The sequence below is a fragment of the Nerophis ophidion genome, linkage group LG06 (genome assembly GCF_033978795.1).
Source record: "Nerophis ophidion isolate RoL-2023_Sa linkage group LG06, RoL_Noph_v1.0, whole genome shotgun sequence".
In the NCBI taxonomy this organism is placed as follows: domain Eukaryota; kingdom Metazoa; phylum Chordata; class Actinopteri; order Syngnathiformes; family Syngnathidae; genus Nerophis; species Nerophis ophidion.
This window is the reverse complement of record NC_084616.1, coordinates 11303425-11329083: the sequence shown is the minus strand read 5'-3', so window position 1 is coordinate 11329083 and position 25659 is coordinate 11303425. Positions and strand designations below refer to the sequence as shown.

General features: G+C 35.3%; 1 protein-coding gene across 3 annotated transcripts in view; it reads left to right on the top strand.

The window, feature by feature from the left end:
• The window catches only part of nfatc2a (nuclear factor of activated T cells 2a), a 66060-nt gene that overhangs the window by 18162 nt on the left and 22239 nt on the right, over positions 1-25659 (top strand). For all 3 annotated transcript variants that reach the window (XM_061902652.1, XM_061902650.1, XM_061902651.1), the window contains exons 4-6: positions 3117-3319; positions 8196-8368; positions 18017-18157. In XM_061902652.1, the coding sequence (XP_061758636.1) occupies positions 3117-3319; positions 8196-8368; positions 18017-18157 (517 nt within the window). The remainder of the gene's footprint in view (positions 1-3116; positions 3320-8195; positions 8369-18016; positions 18158-25659) is intronic.

Sequence of the window (25659 nt, the reverse complement as noted above, 5' to 3'; positions counted from 1 at the left end):
ATACAGTCTATTATACAGCATTATTCACATGTGAATAACATAAATACAGTCTATTATACAGCATTATTCACATGTGAATAATATAAATACAGTCTATTATACAGCATTATTCACATGTGAAAAACATAAATACAGTCTATTATGCATGATTATTCACATGTGAATAATATAAATACAGTCTATTATACAGCATTATTTATATGTGAATAATATAAATACAGTCTATTATGCAGGACTATTCACATGTAAATAACATAAATACAGTCTATTATGCATGATTATTCACATGTGAATAATATAAATACAGTCTATTATACAGCATTATTCACATGTGAATAACATAAATACAGTCTATTATGCATGATTATTCACATGTGAATAATATAAATACAGTCTATTATACAGCATTATTTATATGTGAATAATATAAATACAGTCTATTATGCAGGACTATTCACATGTAAATAACATAAATGCATGATTATTCACATGTGAATAATATAAATACAGACTATTATGCAGGACTATTCACATGTAAATAACATACAGTCTATTATGCATGATTATTCACATGTGAATAATATAAATACAGTCTATTATACAGCATTATTTATATGTGAATAATATAAATACAGTCTATTATGCAGGACTATTCACATGTAAATAACATAAATACAGTCTATTATGCATGATTATTCACATGGGAATAATATAAATACAGTCTATTATACAGCATTATTCACATGTGAATAACATAAATACAGTCTATTATGCATGATTATTCACATGTGAATAATATAAATACAGTCTATTATACAGCATTATTTATATGTGAATAATATAAATACAGTCTATTATGCAGGACTATTCACATGTAAATAACATAAATGCATGATTATTCACATGTGAATAATATAAATACAGACTATTATGCAGGACTATTCACATGTAAATAACATACAGTCTATTATGCATGATTATTCACATGTGAATAATATAAATACAGTCTATTATACAGCATTATTTATATGTGAATAATATAAATACAGTCTATTATGCAGGACTATTCACATGTAAATAACATAAATACAGTCTATTATGCATGATTATTCACATGGGAATAATATAAATACAGTCTATTATACAGCATTATTCACATGTAAATAACATAAATATAGTCTATTATGCATGATTATTCACATGTGAATAATATAAATACAGTCTATTATACAGCATTATTTATATGTGAATAATATAAATACAGTCTATTATGCATGATTATTCACATGTGAATAATATAAATACAGTCTATTATTTACATGTGAATAACATAAATACAGTGTATTATACAGCATTATTTATATGTAAATAATATAAATACAGTCTATTATTTACATGTGAATAACATAAATACAGTGTATTATACAGCATTATTTACATGTAAATAATGTAAATACAGTCTATTATTTACATGTGAATAACATAAATATAGTGTATTATACAGCATTATTTATATGTAAATAATATAAATACAGTCAAGTATTTATACGTGAATAATGTAAATACAGTCTATTATTTACATGTGAATAACATAAATACAGTCTATTATACAGCATTATTCACATGTGAATAATATAAATACAGTCAATTATACGGCATTATTCACATGTGAATAATATAAATACAGTCTATTATTTACATGTGGATAACATAAATACTGTAAATTACACGGCATTATTCACATGTGAATAATATAAATACAGTCTATTATACAGCATTATTCACATGTGAATAATATAAATACAGTCTATTATACAGCATTATTCACATGTGAATAATATAAATACAGTCTATTATGCAGGACTATTCACATGTAAATAACATAAATACAGTCTATTATGCATGATTATTCACATGTGAATAATATAAATACAGTCTATTATACAGCATTATTCACATGTAAATAACATAAATACAGTCTATTATGCATGATTATTCACATGTGAATAATATAAATACAGTCTATTATACAGCATTATTTATATGTGAATAATATAAATACAGTCTATTATGCAGGACTATTCACATGTAAATAACATAAATACAGTCTATTATGCATGATTATTCACATGTGAATAACATAAATACAGTGTTATACAGCATTATTTATATGTAAATAATATAAATAGTCTATTATTTACATGTGAATAACATAAATACAGTGTATTATACAGCATTATTTATATGTAAATAATATAAATACAGTCTATTTACATGTGAATAACATAAATACAGTGTATTATACAGCATTATTTACATGTAAATAATGTAAATACAGTCTATTATTTACATGTGAATAACATAAATATAGTGTATTATACAGCATTATTTATATGTAAATAATATAAATACAGTCAAGTTATTTATATGTGAATAACATAAATATAGTGTATTATACAGCATTATTTATATGTAAATAATATAAATACAGTCAAGTATTTATATGTGAATAATATAAATACAGTCTATTATTTACATGTGAATAACATAAATACAGTCTATTATACAGCATTACTCACATGTGAATAATATAAATACAGTCTATTATACAGCATTATTCACATGTGAATAATATAAATACATTATACATTTACAGTACATGTAGAGTCAAAAAGCAACATATGCATTAAACATTCTGATGGCTGTCGGTATGAAGGACGCGTCCTTCGTGTCTCGCCTTCCCGTCGGTCGTTTTTTCTTAAAAATGAGCTCACAAGACAATCGGGTTGCCGCGAATGTCAATCAAGTGATGAAAGTGACCATTGATAATGGCTAAATTTTGAGGTCAACTTTTTTTAATTTAATGCCTGTCTGGCGATGGAGCGGCACACCCTCCGCCATCAACACACCCCCTCAGAAATCACCTTCTGCACGCGGGCTTCCGGAAAGAAAATGTCTCGTGTGCACTTTCACTTTTTTGAGAATGTCAGAGACACAAACTGCTTCAACATGATGATGCTGGCATGTCACGCTTTCTTGTTGACCAACCTACTGTGTGTTTGTGTGTGTGTGTGTGTGTGTGTGTGTGTGTGTGTGTGTGTGGTGCGTGCTCGCAGCTGCGAGGCTACAAGGGCAAAGAGCCGCTGGGCCTGCAGATCTTCATCGGCACGGCGGACGAGCGCATCCTGAAGCCGCACGCCTTCTACCAGGTGCACCGCATCACCGGCAAGACGGTCACCACCAACAGTTTGGAGAAGGTGGTCCACGGCACCAAAGTCCTGGAGATCCCCCTGGAACCCAAGAACAACATGAGGGCAATGTGAGATTGTTATTGTTGTTATTATTATCACCCTACGATCATGATTATTATTATCATTATTATTATTATTATCATTATAATTATCATCATTATTATTATTATTATTATCATCATTATTATTATCATTATTATTATTATTATTATCATCATCATTATTATTATCATTATTATCTTTATTACTATCATAATCATTATTAATACTATTATTATTATCATTATTTTTATATTTATTATTGTCATTATTATTATCATTATTGTCATTATTTTATCATTATTAATATTATTATTATCATCGTTATTATCATTATTATTATTATTATTATTATCATTATCATTATTATCATTATTATTATCATTATTACTATCATTGTTATCATTATTATTATTATTATCATTATTATTATTATTATCATTATTATTATTATCGTTATTTTTATCATTATTACTATCATTATCATTATTATTATTATTATCATTATTATTATTATCATTATTATTATTATTATCATCATCATTATTATTATTATCATTATTATCTTATTACTATCATTATCATTATTATTACTATTATTATTATAATTATTTTTATTTTTATTATTATCATTATTATTATCATTATTGTCATTATTTTATCATTATTAATATTATTATCATCATTATTATCATTATTATTATTATTATCATTATTATTATCATTATTATTATTATTATTATCATCATCATTATTATTATCATTATTATCTTTATTACTATCATTATCATTATTAATACTATTATTATTATCATTATTTTTATATTTATTATTGTCATTATTATTATCATTATTGTCATTATTTTATCATTATTAATATTATTATTATCATCGTTATTATCATTATTATTATTATTATTATTCTCATTATCATTATTATCATTATTATTATCATTATTACTATCATTGTTATCATTATTATTATTATTATCATTATTATTATTATTATCATTATTATTATTATCGTTATTTTTATCATTATTACTATCATTATCATTATTATTATTATTATCATTATTATTATTATCATTATTATTATTATTATCATCATCATTATTATTATTATCATTATTATCTTATTACTATCATTATCATTATTATTACTATTATTATTATAATTATTTTTATTTTTATTATTATCATTATTATTATCATTATTGTCATTATTTTATCATTATTAATATTATTATCATCATTATTATCATTATTATTATTATTATCATTATTATTATCATTATCATTATTATCATTATTATTATCATTATTACTATCATTGTTATCATTATTATTATTATTATTATTATCATTATTATTATTATTATTATTATCGTTATTATTATTATCGTTATTTGATCATTATTACTATCATTATCATTATTATTACCATTTTTATTATCATTATTATCATTATTATAATTATTATTATCATTATTATTATTATTATTATCATTATTACTATCATTATCATTATTATTATCATTATTATTATTATTATCATTATTATTTTTGTCATTATTATCGTTATTATTATCATTATTATTATTATCATCATCATTATTATCATTATTATTGTTATTATTATGATCATTATTATTATTATCATTATTATCATTCATTATTATCAGAATTAACGTAGCTATGTGAGCTACATGCTAACTAACAACATTTTACATAATGCTTGCTTATCCAAATTTACGTAGCTATGTTAGCTACATGCTAACTAACATTACATTTTGACATAATGCTCGGCTAGCAGAATTCACGTCGCTATGTGAGCTAAATGCTAACTAGCATTACATTTTACATAATGCTCGGCTAGCAGAATTCGCGTAGCTATGTCAGCTACATGTTAGCTAATGTTACATTTTAACATAACGCTCAGCTAGCAGAATTTGCATAGCTATGTGAGCGACGTGCTAACTAACATGACATTTTAACATAATGCTCGGCTAGCAGAATACGCATAGCTATGTGAGCTACATGCTAACTAACATTACATTTGAACATAATGCTCGGCTAGCAGACTTCACATAGCTATGTGAGCTACATGCTAACTGACATTACATTTGAACATAATGCTCGGCTAGCAGACTTCACATAGCTATGTGAGCTACATGCTAACTAACATTACATTTTTCATTATGCTCGGCCAGCAGAATTTGCATAGATATCTGAGCGACATGCTAACTAACATATAATTTTATCATAATGCTCGGCTAGCAGAATTCACGTAGTTATGTGAGCTACATGCTAACTAACATTACATTTTGACATAATGTTTGGCTAGCAGAATTTTCATAGCTATGTGAGCTACATGCTAACTAATGTTACATTTTAACATAATGCTCAGCTAGCAGAATTTGCATACTATGTAAGCAACATGCTAACTAACATTAAATTTTACATAATACTCGGCTGACAATATTTGCATAGCTACGTGAGCTACATGCTAAGTAACATACAATTTTAATACAAAGCTCGGCTAGCAGAATTTGCGTAGCTATGTGAACTACATGCTAACTAACATTATATTTTAACATAATGCTTGTTTATCCAAATTTGTGTAGCTATGTGCGCTACATGTTAACTAACATTACATTTTAACATAGTGCTTGGCCAGCAGTATTTGTGTCGCTGTGTAAGCTACATGATAACTAACATTACATTTTAACATAATGCTTGGCTAGCAGACTTCGCATAGCTATGTGAGCTACATGCTAACCTACATAAAATTTTACATTATGCTCGGCCAGCAGAATTTGCATAGCTATCTGAGCGACATGCTAACTAACATTACATTTTGTAATAATGTTTGTCTAGCAGAGTTTTCACAGCTATGTGAGCTACATGCTAACTAACATAACATTTTAACATAATGCTTGATTATCCAAATTTACCTAGCTATGTGAGCTACATACTAACTAACATACCATTTTTATATAATGCTCAACTAGCAGAATTTGCTTAGCTATGTGAGCTACATTGAACTAACATAACATTTTAACATAATGCTTGATTATCCAAATTTACCTAGCTATGTGAGCTACATGCTAACTAACATACCATTTTTATATAATGCTCAACTAGCAGAATTTGCTTACCTATGTGAGCTACATGCTAACTAACATAACATTTTAACATAATGCTTGATTATCCAAACTTACGTAGCTATGTGAGCTACATGCTAACTAACATACCATTTTTATATAATGCTCAACTAGCAGAATTTGCTTAGCTATGTGAGCTACATGCTAACTAACATAACATTTTAACATAATGCTTGATTATCCAAACTTACGTAGCTATGTGAGCTACATGCTAACTAACATACCATTTTTATATAATGCTCAACTAGCCTAATTTGCTTAGCTATGTGAGCTACATGCTAACTAACATAACATTTTAACATAATGCTTGATTATCCAAATGTACGTAGCTATGTGAGCTACATGCTAACTAACATACCATTTTTATATAATGCTCAACTAGCAGAATTTGCATAGCTATGTGAGCTACATGCTAACTAACATAACATTCTAACATAATGCTTGATTATCCAAACTTACGTAGCTATGTGAGCTACATGCTAACTAACATACCATTTTTATATAATGCTTAACTAGCAGAATTTGCTTAGCTATGTGAGCTACATGCTAACTAACATAACATTCTAACATAATGCTTGATTATCCAAACTTACGTAGCTATGTGAGCTACATGCTAACTAACATACCATTTTTATATAATGCTCAACTAGCAGAATTCGCAGAGCTATGTGAGCTACATGCTAACTAACATAACATTTTAACATAATGCTTGATTATCCAAACTTACGTAGCTATGTGAGCTACATGCTAACTAACATACAATTTTAATATAATTCTCAGCTAGCAGAATTTGCTTAGCTATGTGAGCTACATTGAACTAACATAACATTTTAACATAATGCTTGATTATCCAAACATACGTAGCTATGTGAGCTACATGCTAACTAACATACCATTTTGATATAATGCTCAACTAGCAGAATTTGCTTAGCTATGTGAGCTACATGCTAACTAACATACAATTTCAATATGATTCTCAGCTAGCAGAATTCGCAGAGCTATGTGATTTACATGCTAACTAACATAACATTTTAACATAATGCTTGATTATCCAAATTTACCTAGCTATGTGAGCTACATGCTAACTAACATACAATTTTAATATAATTCTCAGCTAGCAGAATTCGCATAACTATGTGAGCTACATGCTAACTAACATACCATTTTTATATAATGCTCAACTAGCAGAATTTGCTTAGCTATGTGAGCTACATGTTAACTAACATAACATTCTAACATAATGCTTGATTATCCAAACTTACGTAGCTATGTGAGCTACATGCTAACTAACATACAATTTTAATATGATTCTCAGCTAGCAGAATTCGCAGAGCTATGTGAGCTACATGCTAACTAACATAACATTCTAACATAATGCTTGATTATCCAAACTTACGTAGCTATGTGAGCTACATGCTAACTAACATACAATTTTAATATGATTCTCAGCTAGCAGAATTCGCAGAGCTATGTGAGCTACATGCTAACTAACATGACATTTTTTGCCACTTCTAGTGTGTGTGTGACTATCACTGGTACTTTAACTCAAAACTTAACTCTATTATAAGAAAATGGAAGATTTTGGGAACAACAGCAACTCAGCCACCAAGCGGCTTTAACTTTGAACTTCACTCGTTTTGGGTTTTGTGGAACTCCAAGTGTTTGAGATGTTTCGATGCTATTTGGCGTCCATCATCACGCCGGCGTGCTCACCGCTCTGCCTGTCCGCCCCTCGCAGCATCGACTGCGCCGGCATCCTGAAGCTGCGCAACGCCGACATCGAGCTGCGGAAGGGCGAGACGGACGTGGGGCGTAAGAACACGCGCGTGCGGCTGGTGTTCCGCGTCCACATACCCCAGCCGGGGGGGCAGCTGCTCTCCCTCCAAGTGGCCTCGCATCCCGTCGAGTGCTGTGAGTACTTTTGAAAAGTTTGTTTTTGTTTTTGGAACAAAACTCCATGCAAAGGCCGTTAAAAAAAATTCAAATTCAAATGCGAGGACGGCGCTCAGAGAGGTCTTTATGCTGCAGGGGGATTTATTTATTTAGTGTGTGTACACAAGCCTTATTAAAGCCGCCGCTGTAATCAGAAGGCAAACATTCCTCTTGGCCGTGACGCATGACGCTAAAATTCACTTTTATGGCCGTCATTTCCTGTCTGTGGAAAAAAAGAAGGTCCGGACGGTAGTTGCTACCTGCGTGTGGTGACATCTGTCTGCTGCTAAGCTTGTTTGTTGTCGGCAACATCCACTCTTACTTCGGTCTTGTTGCACCTTTAACACTCTTATGTAGTCACTCTCACGCATAATAGTCTTTGATGTTATGTAGTCACTGTCACGCATAATAGTCTTTGATGTTATGTAGTCACTGTCACGCATAATAGTCTTTGATGTTATGTAGTCACCGTCACGCATAATAGTCTTTGATGTTATGTAGTCACTGTCACGCATAATAGTCTTTGATGTTATGTAGTCACTGTCACGCATAATAGTCTTTGATGTTATGTAGTCACTGTCACGCATAATAGTCTTTGATGTTATGTAGTCACTGTCACGCATAATAGTCTTTGATGTTATGTAGTCACTGTCACGCATAATAGTCTTTGATGTTATGTAGTCACTGTCACGCATAATAGTCTTTGATGTTATGTAGTCACTGTCACGCGTAATAGTCTCTGATGTTATGTAGTCACTGTCACGCATAATAGTTTTTGATGTTATGTAGTCACTGTCACGCATAATAGTTGTTGATGTTATGTAGTCACTCTCACGCATAATAGTCGTTGATGTTATGTAGTCACTGTCACGCATAATAGTCTTTGATGTTATGTAGTCACTGTCACGCATAATAGTCTTTGATGTTATGTAGTCACTGTCACGCATAGTAGTCTTTGATGTTATGTAGTCACTGTCACGCGTAATAGTCTTTGATGTTATGTAGTCACTGTGACGCGTAATAGTCTTTGATGTTATGTAGTCACTGTCACGCATAAGTCTTTGATGTTATGTAGTCACTGTCACGCATAATAGTCTTTGATGTTATGTAGTCACTGTCACGCATAATAGTTGTTGATGTTATGTAGTCACTCTCACGCATAATAGTCGTTGATGTTATGTAGTCACTGTCACGCATAATAGTCTTTGATGTTATGTAGTCACTGTCACGCATAATAGTCTTTGATGTTATGTAGTCACTGTCACGCATAGTAGTCTTTGATGTTATGTAGTCACTGTCACGCGTAATAGTCTTTGATGTTATGTAGTCACTGTGACGCGTAATAGTCTTTGATGTTATGTAGTCACTGTCACGCATAAGTCTTTGATGTTATGTAGTCACTGTCACGCATAATAGTCTTTGATGTTATGTAGTCACAGTCACGCATAATAGTCTTTGATGTTATGTAGTCACTGTCACGCATAATAGTCTTTGATGTTATGTAGTCACTGTCACGAATAATAGTCTTTGATGTTATGTAGTCACTGTCACGCATAGTAGTCTTTGATGTTATGTAGTCACTGTCACGCGTAATAGTCTTTGATGTTATGTAGTCACTGTCACGCGTAATAGTCTTTGATGTTATGTAGTCACTGTCACGCATAATAGTCTTTGATGTTATGTAGTCACTGTCACGCATAATAGTCTTTTATGTTATGTAGTTACGTTATGTAGTCATTGTCACGCAAAATAGTCTTTTATGTAATGTAGTGACTGTCACGCCAAATAGTCTTTTATGTTATGTAGTTACGTTATGTAGTCACTGTCACGCCAAATAGTCTTTTATGTTATGTAGTTACGTAATGTAGTCATTGTCATGCAAAATAGTATTTTATGTTATGTAGTTACGTTATGTAGTCATTGTCACGCAAAATAGTCTTTTATGTAATGTAGTGACTGTCACGCCAAATAGTCTTTTATGTTATGTAGTTACGTTATGTAGTCATTGTCACGCAAAATAGTCTTTTATGTTATGTTGTCACTGTCACGCAAAATAGTCTGTTTTGTTATGTAGTCATTGTCACACAAAATAGTCTTTTATGTTATTTAGTTATGTTATGTAGTCATTGTCACTCCAAATAGTTCTTTATGTTATGTAGTTGTATTATGTAGTTATGTTATGTAGTCATTGTCACTTCAAACAGTATTTTATGTTATTTAGTTATGTTATGTAGTCATTGTCACTCCAAATAGTCTTTTTTTGTTATGTAGTTACGTTATGTAGTTACGTTATGTAGTCACTGTCACGCCAAATAGTCTTTTATGTTATGTTGTTATGTTATTTAGTTACGTTATGTAGTCACTGTCACGCCAAATAATCTTTTATGTTATGTAGTCACTGTCACGCAAAATAGTCTTTTAGTTTATGTAGTTACGTTATGTAGTCACTGTCACACAAAATAGTCTTTTATGTTATGTAGTGACTGTCACGCCAAATAGTCTTTTATGTTATGTAGTTGCGTTATGTAGTCATTGTCATGTAAAATAGTCTTTTATGTTATGTTGTTATGTTATGTAGTTACTCGTCACGCAAAATAGTCTGTTTTGTTATGTAGTCATTGTCACTTCAAACAGTATTTTATGTTATTTAGTTATGTTATGTAGTCATTGTCACTCCAAATAGTCTTTTTTTGTTATGTAGTTACATTATGTAGTTACATTATGTAGTCACTGTCACGCCAAATAGTCTTTTATGTTATGTTGTTATGTTATTTAGTTACGTTATGTAGTCATTGTCACGCCAAATAGTCTTTTATGTTATATAGTCACTGTCACGCAAAATAGTCTTTTAGTTTATGTAGTTACGTTATGTAGTCACTGTCACGCATAATAGTCTTTTATGTTATGTAGTTACGTTATGTAGTCACTGTCACACAAAATAGTCTTTTATGTTATGTAGTGACTGTCACGCCAAATAGTCTTTTATGTTATGTAGTTACATAATGTAGTCATTGTCATGCAAAATAGTCTTTTATGTTATGTAGTTACGTTATGTAGTCACTGTCACGCAAAATAGTCTTTTATGTTATGTAGTGACTGTCACGCCAAATAGTCTTTGATGTTATGTAGTTACGTAATGTAGTCATTGTCATGCAAAATAGTCTTTTATGTTATGTCGTTACGTTATGTAGTCACTGTCACGCAGAATAGTCTTTTATGTTATGTAGTTACGTTATGTAGTCACTGTCACGCAAAATAGTCTTATGTTATGTAGTTACGTTATGTAGTCATTGTCACGCAAAATAGTCTTTTATCTAGTTACGTTATTTAGTCATTGTCACTCCAAATAGTCTTTTATGTTATGTAGTCATTGTCACGCAAAATAGTATTTTATGTTATGTAGTCATTGTCACGTAAAATAGTATTTTATGTTATGTAGTTACGTTATGTAGTCACTGTCACGCCAAATAGTATTTTATGTTATGTAGTTACGTTATGTAGTCACTGTCATGCAAAATAGTCTTTTATGTTATGTAGTCATTGTCACGTAAAATAGTCTTTTTTGTTATGTAGTCATTGTCACTTCAAATATTCTTTTTTGTTATGTAGTCATTGTCACGCAAAATAGTCCTTTATGTTATGTAGTTGCGTTATGTAGTCTTTGTCGCTTGAAATAGTCCTTTGTTATGTAGTTATGTTATGTACAAACCCTGTTTATACATGAGTTGGGAAATTGTGTTAGATGTAAATATAAACAGAATACAATTATTTGTACATCCTTTTCATTTGATGTTCAAACTGATTAAAACATTTTTTTTGTTACAAATAATCATTAACTTTGGAATTTGATGCCAGCAACACATGACAAGGAAGTTGGGAAAGGTGGCAATAAATACTGATAAAGTTGAGGAATGCTCATCAAACACTTATTTGGAACATCCCACAGGTGTGCAGGCTAATTGGGAACAGGTGGGTGCCATGATTGGGTATAAAAACAGCTTCCCAAAAAATGTTCAGTCTTTCACAAGAAAGGATGGGGCGAGGTACACCCCTTTGTCCACGACTGCGTGAGCAAATAGTCAAACAGTTTAAGAACAACGTTTCTCAAAGTGCAATTGCAAGAAATTTAGGGATTTCAACGTCTACGCTCCATAATATCATCAAAAGGTTCAGAGAATCTGGAGAAATCACTTCACGTAAGCGTCATGGCCGGAAACCAACATTGAATGACCGTGACCTTCAATCCCTCAGACGGCACTGTATCAAAAACCGACATCAATCTCTAAAGGATATCACCACATGGCTCATGAACACTTCAGAAAACCACTGTCACTAAATACAGTTTGTCGCTACATCTGTAAGTGCAAGTTAAAGCTCTTCTATGCTAAGCCAAAGTAATTTATCAACAACATCCAGAAACGCCGCCGGCTTCTCTGGGCCCGAGATCATCTAAGATGGACTGATGCAAAGTGGAAAAGTGTTCTGTGGTCTGACGAGTCCACATTTCAAATTGTTTTTGGAAATATTCGACATTGTGTCATCCGGACCAAATATATCTTGTCTTTGTAGTGCATTCAACTGAATATGGGTTGAAAATGGTTTGCAAATCATTGTATTCCGTTTATATTTACATCTAACACAAGTTCTCAACTCAATCAATCAATCATCAATCAATGTTTATTTATATAGCCCCAAATCACAAATGTCTCAAAGGACTGCACAAATCATTACGACTACAACATCCTCGGAAGAACCCACAAAAGGGCAAGGAAAACTCACACCCAGTGGGCAGGGAGAATTCACATTCAGTGGGACGCCAGTGACAATGCTGACTATGAGAAACCTTGGAGAGGACCTCAGATGTGGGCAACCCCCCCCTCTAGGGGGGGGGGTTGCCCACATCTGAGGTCTCATATGGAAACGGGGTTTGTAACATAAAAAGAGTCCAGTCAATCGTGGATCTAACATAATAGTGAGAGTCCAGTCCATAGTGGATCTAACATAATAGTGAGAGTCCAGTCCATAGTGAATCTAACATAATAGTGAGAGTCCAGTCCATAGTGGATCTAACATAATAGTGAGAGTCCAGTCCATAGTGGATCTAACATAATAGTGAGAGTCCAGTCCATAGTGGATCTAACATAATAGTGAGAGTCCAGTCCATAGTGAATCTAACATAATAGTGAGAGTCCAGTCCATAGTGGATCTAACATAATAGTGTGAGTCCAGTCCATAGTGGATCTAACATAATAGTGAGAGTCCAGTCCATAGTGGATCTAACATAATAGTGAGAGTCCAGTCCATAGTGAATCTAACATAATAGTGAGAGTCCAGTCCATAGTGGATCTAACATAATAGTGTGAGTCCAGTCCATAGTGAATCTAACATAATAGTGAGAGTCCAGTCCATAGTGGATCTAACATAATAGTGAGAGTCCAGTCCATAGTGGATCTAACATAATAGTGTGAGTCCAGTCCATAGTGGATCCAACATAATAGTGAGAGTCCAGTCCATAGTGGATCTAAAATTATAGTGAGAGTCCAGTCCATAGTGGATCTAACATAATAGTGTGAGTCCAGTCCATAGTGGATCTAACATAATAGTGAGAGTCCAGTCCATAGTGGATCTAACATAAAAGTGAGAGTCCAGTCCATAGTGGATCTTACATAATAGTGAGAGTCCAGTCCATAGTGGATCTAACATAATAGTGAGAGTCCAGTCCATAGTGGATCTAACATAATAGTGAGAGTCCAGTCCATAGTGGATCTAACATAATAGTGAGAGTCCAGTCCATAGTGGATCTAACATATTAGTGAAAGTCCAGTCCATAGTGGATCTAACATAATAGTGAGAGTCCAGTCCATAGTGGATCTAACATAATAGTGTGAGAGTCCAGTCCATAGTGGATCTAACATAATAGTGTGAGTCCAGTCCATAGTGGATCTAACATGATAGTGAGAGTCCAGTCCATAGTGGATCTAACATAATAGTGAGAGTCCAGTCCATAGCGGATCTAACATAATATTGAGAGTCCAGTCCATAGTGGGGCCAGCAAGAGACCATCCCCAGTGGAGACAGGTCAACAGCACAGGCGAGCAGTCCACGCCCACTCTGGACAGCCATCACTTCATCCATGGCCACACGGGGGGACCTGGTGAATGACCTGCAGAGAGCTGGGACCAGAGTAAAAAAGGTTACCATCAGTAACACACTACGCCGACAGGGAGTCAAATCCTGCAGTGCCAGACGTGTCCCCCTGCTTAAGCCAGTGCATGTCTGAAGTTTGCCAGAGAGCACATGGGAGAATGTCATGTGGTCAGATGAAACCAAAATCGAACGTTTTGGTAAAAACTCAACTCGTCGTGTTTGGAGGAATAAGAATACAGAGTTGCATCCCAAGAACACCATACCTACTGTGAAGCATGAGGGTGTAAACATGGTTTGAGGCTGTTTTTCTGCTAAGGGGACAGGACGATTGATCCGTGTTAAGGAAAGAATGAATGGGGCCATGTATCGTGAGATTTTGAGCCAAAACCTCCTTCCATCAGTGAGAGCTTTGAACGGTTGACCAAATACTTATTTTCCACCATCATTTACAAATAAAATTCTTTAAAATTCCTGGATTTTTTTCTTCACATTCTGTCTCTCACAGTTGAAGTGTACCTATGATGAAAATGACAGACCTCTGTCATCATTTTAACTTGCACAACTAAATACTTTTTTGCCTCACTGTATATAGATTTCTTTATTAAAGGTAAATTGAGCAAATTGGCTATTTTCTAGCAATTTATTGAAGTGTGTATCAAACTGGTAGCCCTTGGCATTAATCAGTACCCAAGAAGTAGCTCTTGGTTTCAAAAAGGTTGGTGACCCCTGCTATAAAGGCAGCATTTCAAGACGTGTAGCAAAATTTTTTTTTACTACGTCTTCTCAGTCAAACGGCGAATGTGTTAATTATTCATGGAGTATTTATGATAAATATGTCTAAGTGATTTTTTAATTTCAACGCCGGTGTTTGAATCCTCCTTCTCTCCAAAGTGACATAAGTGAGGGAGACGAGGTCACAAACATGTCAGTCCTCCGACATTTTGACACCACGTGGAGCGTTATTGAAGGCGTAGCTCGGTTGGTGGAGTGGCCGTGCCAGCAACTTGAGGGTTGCAGGTTCGATTCCCGCTTCTGCCAACCTAGTCACTGCCGTTGTGTCCTTGGGCAAGACACTTTACCCACCTGCTCCCAGTGTAGTTACGTTATGTAGTCCTTGTCACGCATAATAGTCTTTTATGTTATGTAGTTACGTTATGTAGTCATTGTCACGCAAAATAGTCTTTTATGTTATGTAGTTGTGTTATGTAGTCATTGTCGCTTGAAATAGTCCTTTGTTATGTTGTTATGTTATGTAGTTACGTTATGTAGTCATTGTCACTCCAAATAGTCTTTTATGTTATGTAGTCATTGTCACGCAAAATAGTCTTTTTTGTTATGTAGTTACATTATGTAGTCATTGTCACGCAAACTAGTATTTTACATATGTAGTTACGTTATGTAGTCATTGTCACTCCAAATAGTCTTTTTTGTTATGTAGTCATTGTCACGCAAAATAGTCTTTTTTGTTATGTAGTTACGTTATGTAGTCATTGTCACGCAAACTAGTATTTTACGTATGTAGTTACGTTATGTAGTCATTGTCACTCCAAATAGTCTTTTTTGTTATGTAGTCATTGTCACGCAAAATAGTCTTTTATGTTATGTAGTTGTGTTATGTAGTCATTGTCGCTTGAAATAGTCCTTTGTTATGTTGTTATGTTATGTAGTTACGTTATGTAGTCATTGTTACTCCAAATAGTCTTTTATGTTATGTAGTCATTGTCACGCAAAATAGTCTTTTTTGTTATGTAGTTACATTATGTAGTCATTGTCACGCAAACTAGTATTTTACATATGTAGTTACGTTATGTAGTCATTGTCACTCCAAATAGTCTTTTTTGTTATGTAGTCATTGTCATGCAAAATAGTCTTTTTTTGTTATGTAGTTACGTTATGTAGTCATTGTCACGCAAACTAGTATTTTACATATGTAGTTACGTTATGTAGTCATTGTCACTCCAAATAGTCTTTTATGTTATGTAGTCATTGTCATGCAAAATAGTCTTTTTTGTTATGTAGTTACGTTATGTAGTCATTGTCACGCAAACTAGTATTTTACGTATGTAGTTACGTTATGTAGTCATTGTCACTCCAAATAGTCTTTTTTGTTATGTAGTCATTGTCACGCAAAATAGTCTTTTATGTTATGTAGTTGTGTTATGTAGTCATTGTCGCTTGAAATAGTCCTTTGTTATGTTGTTATGTTATGTAGTTACGTTATGTAGTCATTGTCACTCCAAATAGTCTTTTATGTTATGTAGTCATTGTCACGCAAAATAGTCTTTTTTGTTATGTAGTTACATTATGTAGTCATTGTCACGCAAACTAGTATTTTACATATGTAGTTACGTTATGTAGTCATTGTCACTCCAAATAGTCTTTTTTGTTATGTAGTCATTGTCACGAAAAATAGTCTTTTTTGTTATGTAGTTACATTATGTAGTCATTGTCACGCAAACTAGTATTTTACGTATGTAGTTACGTTATGTAGTCATTGTCACTCCAAATAGTCTTTTTTGTTATGTAGTCATTGTCATGCAAAATAGTCTTTTTTGTTATGTAGTTACGTTATTTAGTCATTGTCACGCAAACTAGTATTTTACATATGTAGTTACGTTATGTAGTCATTGTCACTCCAAATAGTCTTTTATGTTATGTAGTCATTGTCACGCAAAATAGTCTTTTTTGTTATGTAGTTACATTATGTAGTCATTGTCACGCAAACTAGTATTTTACATATGTAGTTACGTTATGTAGTCATTGTCACTCCAAATAGTCTTTTTTGTTATGTAGTCATTGTCACGCAAAATAGTCTTTTTTGTTATGTAGTTACATTATGTAGTCATTGTCACGCAAACTAGTATTTTACGTATGTAGTTACGTTATGTAGTCATTGTCACTCCAAATAGTCTTTTATGTTATGTAGTCATTGTCACGCAAAATAGTCTTTTTTGTTATGTAGTTACATTATGTAGTCATTGTCACGCAAACTAGTATTTTACGTATGTAGTTACGTTATGTAGTCATTGTCACTCCAAATAGTCTTTTTTGTTATGTAGTTACGTTATGTAGTCATTGTTACTCAAACTAGTATTTTACATATGTAGTTACGTTATGTAGTCATTGTCACTCCAAATAGTCTTTTTTGTTATGTAGTCATTGTCATGCAAAATAGTCTTTTATGTTATGTAGTTACGTTATGTAGTCATTGTTACTCAAACTAGTATTTTACATATGTAGTTACGTTATGTAGTCATTGTCACTCCAAATAGTCTTTTTTGTTATGTAGTCATTGTCATGCAAAATAGTCTTTTTTGTTATGTAGTTACGTTATGTAGTCAAACCCACACTGGTTTGAATGTAACTTAGATATTGGGTTTCACTATGTAAAGCGCTTTGAGTCGCTAGAGAAAAAGCGCTATATAAATATAATTCACTTCACTGCACTTGTGGCTGATGTTGTATCGTCATCCCGCGCAGCTCAGCGGTCCGCACACGAACTTCCCGTGGTGGAGAAGCAGGACTTGGACTGCTGCTCCGTGCTGGGAGGCCAGCAGATGATCCTGACCGGACAGAACTTCAGCTCCGACTCCAAGGTCTTGTTCGCCGAGAAAACACACGGTGAGTGAGCTTCGCACTCTTCGGTTTGTCGTCTCCGACACCGCAGGGGCGCCCGTTGCGTGGATTGGCGAGCCGACGGTGTTTTCTTCCTAGGGGGCGCTAGAGCGCAATTTTGAGTTTCGGGTTTGTTTGTTTTTGATTAGATCTCAATTTTCGCCAGTCCTGATGTGTGTGTCAAATTTGGTGAGTTTTGAAGCATTTTAAAGGGGAACATTATCAGCAGACCTATGTAAGCGTCAATATATCCCTTGATGGTGCAGAAATAAGACCATCTGTTTTTTTAACCGATTTCCGAACTCTAAATGGGTGAATTTTGGCGAATTAAACGCGTTTCTGTTTAGCCCTCTTGAAGCGATGACGTCAGAATGTGACGTCGCCTCGGTAACACACCCGCCGTTTTCATTTTCTCAAACACATTACAAACACCGGGTCTCAGCTCTGTTATTTTCCGTTTTTTCGACTATTTTTTGGAACCTTGGAGACATCATGCCTCGTGGGTGTGTTGTCGGAGGGTGTAACAACACTAACAGGGAGGGATTCAAGTTGCACCACTGGCAAGAAATCTTCCGCCAGACCCCCATTGAATGAGCCAGAGTCTCTGCACATTTTTACCGGCGATGCTAAGGCAGACATGGCACAGAGATGTATGGATAACCTGCAAATGCATTTGCAACCATAAAGTCAACGAAATCACAAAGGTGAGTTTTGTTGATGTTGTTGACTTATGTGCTAATCAGACATATTTGGTCGCACCATGACTGCCAGCTAATCGATGCTAACATGCTACGCTAATCGATGCTATTTACGCTAGAGGTGGGGATTATCTGGGAAAACGTTCTGAAGAGGTTTCATTGCCTGAAATCCAATCGCCATTCTGGTTTCTTGAACGTCGCACATCCTGGAGCATGTTGACTCAGTCAGTGATGCAATTAATTATATTGTTGTAATACTAGTTGTATATACATCCATCCTATTTATGTTCCATCAAAACTATGAATGAACACATGTGGAGTTATGTACTTAAAGGGGAACATTATCAGCAGACCTATGTAAGCGTCAATATATACCTTGATGGTGCAGAAAAAATACCATCTATTTTTTCAACCGATTTCCGAACTCTAAATGGGTGAATTTTGGCGAATTAAACGCCTTTCTGTTTAGCCCTCCTGAAGCGATGACGTCAGAACGTGATGTTGCCTCGTTAAGAAAGCCGCCGTTTTCATTTTCTCAAACACATTACAAACACCGGGTCTCAGCTCTGTTAGTTTCCGTTTTTTCGACTATTTTTTGGAACCTTGGAGACATCATGCCTCGACGGTGTGTTGTCGGCGGGTGTAACAACACTAACAGGGAGGGATTCAAGTTGCACCACTGGCAAGAAATCTTCCGCCAGACCCCCATTGAATGAGCCAGAGTCTCTGCACATTTTACCGGCGATGCTAAGACAGACATGGCACAGAGATGTATGGATAACCTGCAGATGCATTTGCAACCATAAAGTCAACGAAATCACAAAGGTGAGTTTTGTTGATGTTGTTGACTTATGTGCTAATCAGACATATTTGGTCGCACCATGACTGCCAGCTAATCGATACTAACATGCTATTTAGGCTATAGCTCTATGTACATTTGCAACTATATTACGTTTCCTTCCACCCACATTTAATGCGAAAAAAAAACACTTACCAATCGACGGGTTTAATGTCATGATCCACGTCTTGGATCATGGCGTATTCTGGTTTTGGTTCTGTTTATCACATTCTGTCTAGGATTTGTCTGCCTCAGTTCTTTGTGGCACTTCCTGGTTTTGTTTCTGTTGTCATAGTTACCTACTTAGTGTCACCTGTCTCTGCTTCGATCACGCGCACCTGCTCTTGATTATTTATCTCCCTATATATATGCCCGCCTCTGTTTGACATTCAGTCTTGGACTCTTGTTTGCTCCCACGCAACAGATGACGTCACATTCCAGCATTGTGGTATTTATTAGCGCTCGATTAGCTTCCACGCTATTTTGTTTGTTCTTTTCCCTAGTTCTCATGCTAGCGCTTTCTGTTCCTCCTAGCTTCCAAACTAGTTCTGTTGTTTTGTTTGTTAGTGCCTTCATGCAAAGTGTTTTGTTTCTTAGTCTTTTTTATTTTGTTCTTTAGTGTGTAAATAAATCATTGTCCTTACCCTCACGCTGTGTTCCATCTTCCGCTGCACCCACAAGAGAACAACTCGTCACTACAATGCCACCGAGACGTCACATTTAAGTTGCTCCAGTGTTACAAGATGCGAAAGTCCTGATCGTTTTATCCGCACATTTTACCGGCGATGCTAACACAGCTTTTCGGCCATGCTATGGCTATGAATAGCGTCAGTTTCTTCTTCAATACTTTCATACTCCGACCATCTGTTTCAATACATGCGTAATCTGTTGAATCGCTTAAACCGCTGAAATCCGAGTCTGAACCCGAGCTAATGTCGCTATATGTTGCTGTGCTATTCACCATTGTTTGTATACATTGGCAGCACTGTGTGACGTCACAGGGAAATGATCAGTGGCTTCGAGAGAGCGAAAATAAGGCACTTTAAAGCTTTTTTTTAGGGATATTCCGGGACCGGTAAAATTTCAAAAACAATTTCAAAAAATACAAAAAGCCACTGGGAACTGATTTTTATGGTTTTTAACCCTTTTGAAATTGTGATAATGTTCCCCTTTAAAAACAATAAAAATCAGTTCCCAGTGGCTTGTATTTTTTGAATTTTTTTCCCAAATTTTACCAGCCTCGGAATATACCTAAAAAAAGCTTTTAAAGTCCTTGATTTTCGCTACTTGCGATGCCACTATCCATTTCCCTGTGACGTCACACAGTGCTGCAAATGTAAACAAACAACGGCGAATACCACAGCAAGGTATAGCGACATTAGCTCGGATTCAGACTCGGATTTCAGCGACTTAAGCGATTCAACAGATTACGCATGTATTGAAACAGATAGTCGGAGTATGAAAGTATTGAAGAAAAAACTGAAGCTATTGACGCTATTCATAGCCATAGCATAGCCGAATAGCTGCGTTAGCATCGCCGGTAAAATGTGCCGACCAAACGATCAGGACTTTCGCATCTTGTGACACGGGAGCAACTTACATCCGTCGATTGGTAAGTGTTTGTTTCGCATTAAATGTGGGTGGAAGGAAACGTAATATAGTTGCAAATGCATCTACAGGTTATCCATACATCTCTGTGCCATGTCTGCTTTAGCACCGCTGGTAAATAGCATGTTAGCATCGATTAGCGTAGCATGTTAGCATCGATTAGCTAGCAGTCAACATCAACAAAACTCACCTTTGTGATTTTGTTGACTTTATGGTTGCAAATGCATCTGCAGGTTATCCATACATCTCTGTGCCATGTCTGCTTTAGCACCGCCGGTAAATAGCAGGTTAGCATCGATTAGCGTAGCATGTTAGCATCAATTAGCTGGCAGTCAACATCAACAAAACTCAACTTTGTGAATTGGTTGACTTTATGGTTGCAAATGCATCTGCAGGTTATCCATACATCTCTGTGCCATGTCTGCTTCAGCACCGCCCGTAAATAGCATGTTAGCATCGATTAGCTGGCACTCACGCCGTGACCAAATATGTCTGATTAGCACATAAGTCAACAACATCAACAAAACTCACCTTTGTGATTTCGTTGACTTTATGGTTGCAAATGCATCTGCAGGTTATCCATACATCTCTGTGCCATGTCTGTCATCGCCGGTAAAATGTGCAGACACTCCGGCACATTCAATGGGGGTCTGGCGGCACTCACTTTCGCATCTTTGGGCCAGTGGTGCAACTTGAATCCCTTAGAAACTTTAGAAATTCAATCGGGTCCTCTGTCCCAAAGAGACATTCGGTCCCTAAAAATAAATGATACATATTACTGAGGTAGACCCCCCCCCCCCCCCCCCCACACACCTCCACTTGATTAGTTGAAAACTAGCTTGCCTGCAAAAAAATTGCGTGCTACAGACTGAAAGTGAAACCTTTTTGACTTTTTCACTCTTATTTGCATCTCAGTGCAACTTCCTCTCGGCCTTTTCCGCCTCTGCGTTTTGTTTCAAGCTGATTAATTCCTCCTAACGAGACAAAGGCTTAACGTTTTCGTCCTTTCACTAAATGTTTGCCCTTGTGATTTTTATCAATCTTAGCATTTCAAGTCTACATTGGCAGTTATTGAATAAATTCATCAAGTCATTTAATATTTTAAGGGGCATAAAACCGTATTTTTTTTTCTTTTAATTTGCTTAAATCTCGAAATCAACTATAGCCCTTAACAAAATAAAAACATCAGTGTGTAAAGGATATCACCACATGGGCTCAGGAACACTTCAGAAAACCACTGTCAGTAGCTACAGTTGGTCACTACATCTGTATGTGCATGTTAAAACTCTTACTATGCAAAGCCACAGCCATTTATCAACAACACCCAGAAACGCTGCCGTTTCTGGGTGTTGTTGATAGTAGAGTTTTAACTTGCACTTACAGATGTAGCGATGTACTGTAGTTACTGACAGTGGTTTTTTTGAAGTGTTCCTGAGCCCGTGCGGTGATATCATTTGCACACTGATGCAGTACCGCCTGAGGGATGGAAGGTGCGTAATATCATGGCTAACCTGCAGGGATTTCTCCAGATTCTCCGAGCCTTTTGATGATATTACGGAGCGTAGACGGTGAAATCCCTAGATTCCTCGAGAAATGTTCTTTGGACAATTTTTCTCACGCATTTGTTGACAAAGTGGTTGTTTGTTAACGACTGAGCTTTTCACGGAAGCTGCTTTCATACCCATTCACTGCACTCACCTGTTCCCAATTAGCCCGTTCACCTGTGGCATGTTCCAAATAAGTGTTTGATGAGCATTTCCTCGACTTTCTGTCATGTCTTTGTGATCATGTTTTGTTTAGTTGTGTTAGATTACTTCAAGACTCCATTAGTTCCTGTTTTTTCACTCCATCGTTTTGTTTCCATGCCTACCAATCAGTTTGCCTGTTCTCATGACTCACGCACCTGATTCATTTGAACTCACGCACCCGTTTTCAAGCACCACAGCACTATTTAAGCCTGTAGTTGCCAGGCAGTAAGCCTGGCGACATCACCCTCTACACACCCTTGCTCCACGCTGATGATCCGTGCTCTTTTCTCGTTCCCCGTAAGTGTTGTTATTCATGCCATAGTTCGAAAGTTTTGTTTTATGTCCATAGCTTATGTTTTAGTAATAGTTTTGTTTCATAGCCAACTTTTTGTACCTCCTTTTCGTTTGTTCCTTTTTTTGAGTTAAGATTAAAATATGTCGTTACCTTCACATCGTGTCCGATCCAGTCGCTTTGCACCTCGGGAAAACAAACCACACCATAGTCCACGCCTTGACACTTTCTCAGTCTTTTTTGCCACTTGTGCCAGCTTTTTTAAAACGTGTCGCAGGCATCAAATTCCAAATGAGCTAATATTTGCAAAATACAACAGTTTCATAGTTTGAACGATAAATATCTTGTCTCTCCAGTCTATTCGATTGAATATAAGTTGAAAAGGATTTGCAAATCATTGTATTTTGTTTTTTTATTTACCATTTACACAACATGACAACTTCACTGCCTTTGCACAGTGTGAAGGTTCCTAAGCAACACAAGTTGCAGGGGGAAAAGTTTAAGGGCAACACATAACAGTGTGTGCAATGATTGCACCTACAAACCCTGTTTCCATATGAGTTGGGAAATTGTGTTAGATGTAAATATAAACAGAATACAATAATTTGCAAATCCTATTCAACCCATATTCAGTTGAATATGCTACAAAGACAACATATTTGATGTTCAAACTCATAAACTTAATTTTTTTTTTTTTTTGCAAATAATAATTATCTTAGAATTTCATGGCTGCAACACGTGCCAAAGTAGCTGGGAAAGGGCATGTTCACCACTGTGTTACATCACCTTTTCTTTTAACAACACACAATAAACGTTTGGGAACTGAGGAAACTAATTGTTGAAGCTTTGAAAGTGGAATTCTTTCCCATTCTTGTTTTATGTAGAGCTTCAGTCCTTCAACAGTCCGGGGTCTCCGCTGTCATATTTTACGCTTCATAATGTGCCACACATTCTCCATGGGAGACAGGTCTGGACTGCAGGCGGGCCAGGAAAGTACCCGCACTCTTTTTTTACGAAGCCCCGCTGTTGTAATACGTGCTGAATGTGGCTTGGCATTGTCTTGCTGAAATAAGCAGGGGCGTCGCATAGATGGCAGCTTATGTTGTTCCAAAACCTGTATGTACCTTTCAGCATTAATGATGCCTTCACAGATGTGTAAGTTACCCATGCCTTGGGCACTAATGCACCCCCATACCATCACACATGCTGGCTTTTCAACTTTGCGTTGACAACAGTCTGGATGGTTCGCTTCCCCTTTGGTCCGGATGACACAATGTCGAATAATTCTAAAAACAATTTAAAATGTGGATTCGTCAGACCACAGAACACTTTTCCACTTTGCATCAGTCCATCTTAGATGATCTCGGGCCCAGAGAAGCCGGCGGCGTTTCTGGATGTTGTTGATAAATGGCTTTCGCTTCGCATACTAAAGCTTTAACTTGTACTTACAGATGTAGCGACCAACTGTATTTAGTGACAGTGGTTTTCTGAAGTGTTCCTGAGCCCATGTGGTGATATCCTTTCGAGATTGATGTCGGTTTTTGATCGAAGGTCACGGTCATTCAATGTTGGTTTCCGGCCATGCCGCTTACGTGGAGTGATTTCTCCAGATTCTCTGAACCTTTTGATGATATTATGGAGCGTAGAAGTTGAAATCCCTAAATTTCTTGCAATTGCACTTTGAGAAACGTTGTTCTTAAACTGTTTGACTATTTGCTCACGCAGTTGTGGACAAAGTGGTGTACCTCGCCCCATCCTTTCTTGTGAAAGACTGAACATTTTTTTGGGAATCTGTTTTTATACCCAATCATGGCACCCACCTGTTCCCAATTAGCCTGCACACCTGTGGGATGTTCCAAATAAGTGTTTGATGAGCATTCCTCGACTTTATCAGTATTTATTGCCACCTTTCCCAACTTCTTTGTCACGTGTTGCTGGCATCAAATTCTAAAGTTAATGATTATTTGCAACAAAAAAGAATGTTGGAGTTTGAACATCAAATATGTTGTCTTTGTAGCATATTCAACTGAATATGGGTTGAAAAGGATTTGCAAATCATTGTATTCTGTTTATATTTACATCTAACACAATTTCCCAACTCATATGGAAACGGGGTTTGTACTACTGAAGTGTAGTTTTTGTTTGGAACAAAGCGAACTGTAAATGATAACACAGTTTTGTCAAGAACCTCCATGGCTGAGGATGTTACATCAACTACAAACTAAAAGTGGTGTTACATAACGCACGCCAAGCCAGACATGGAAAAGGAAATCTCGGGGAAAAGGGATGGCCGGCGAAGGGTTCCGTGCAGCGCATGGCTCGGG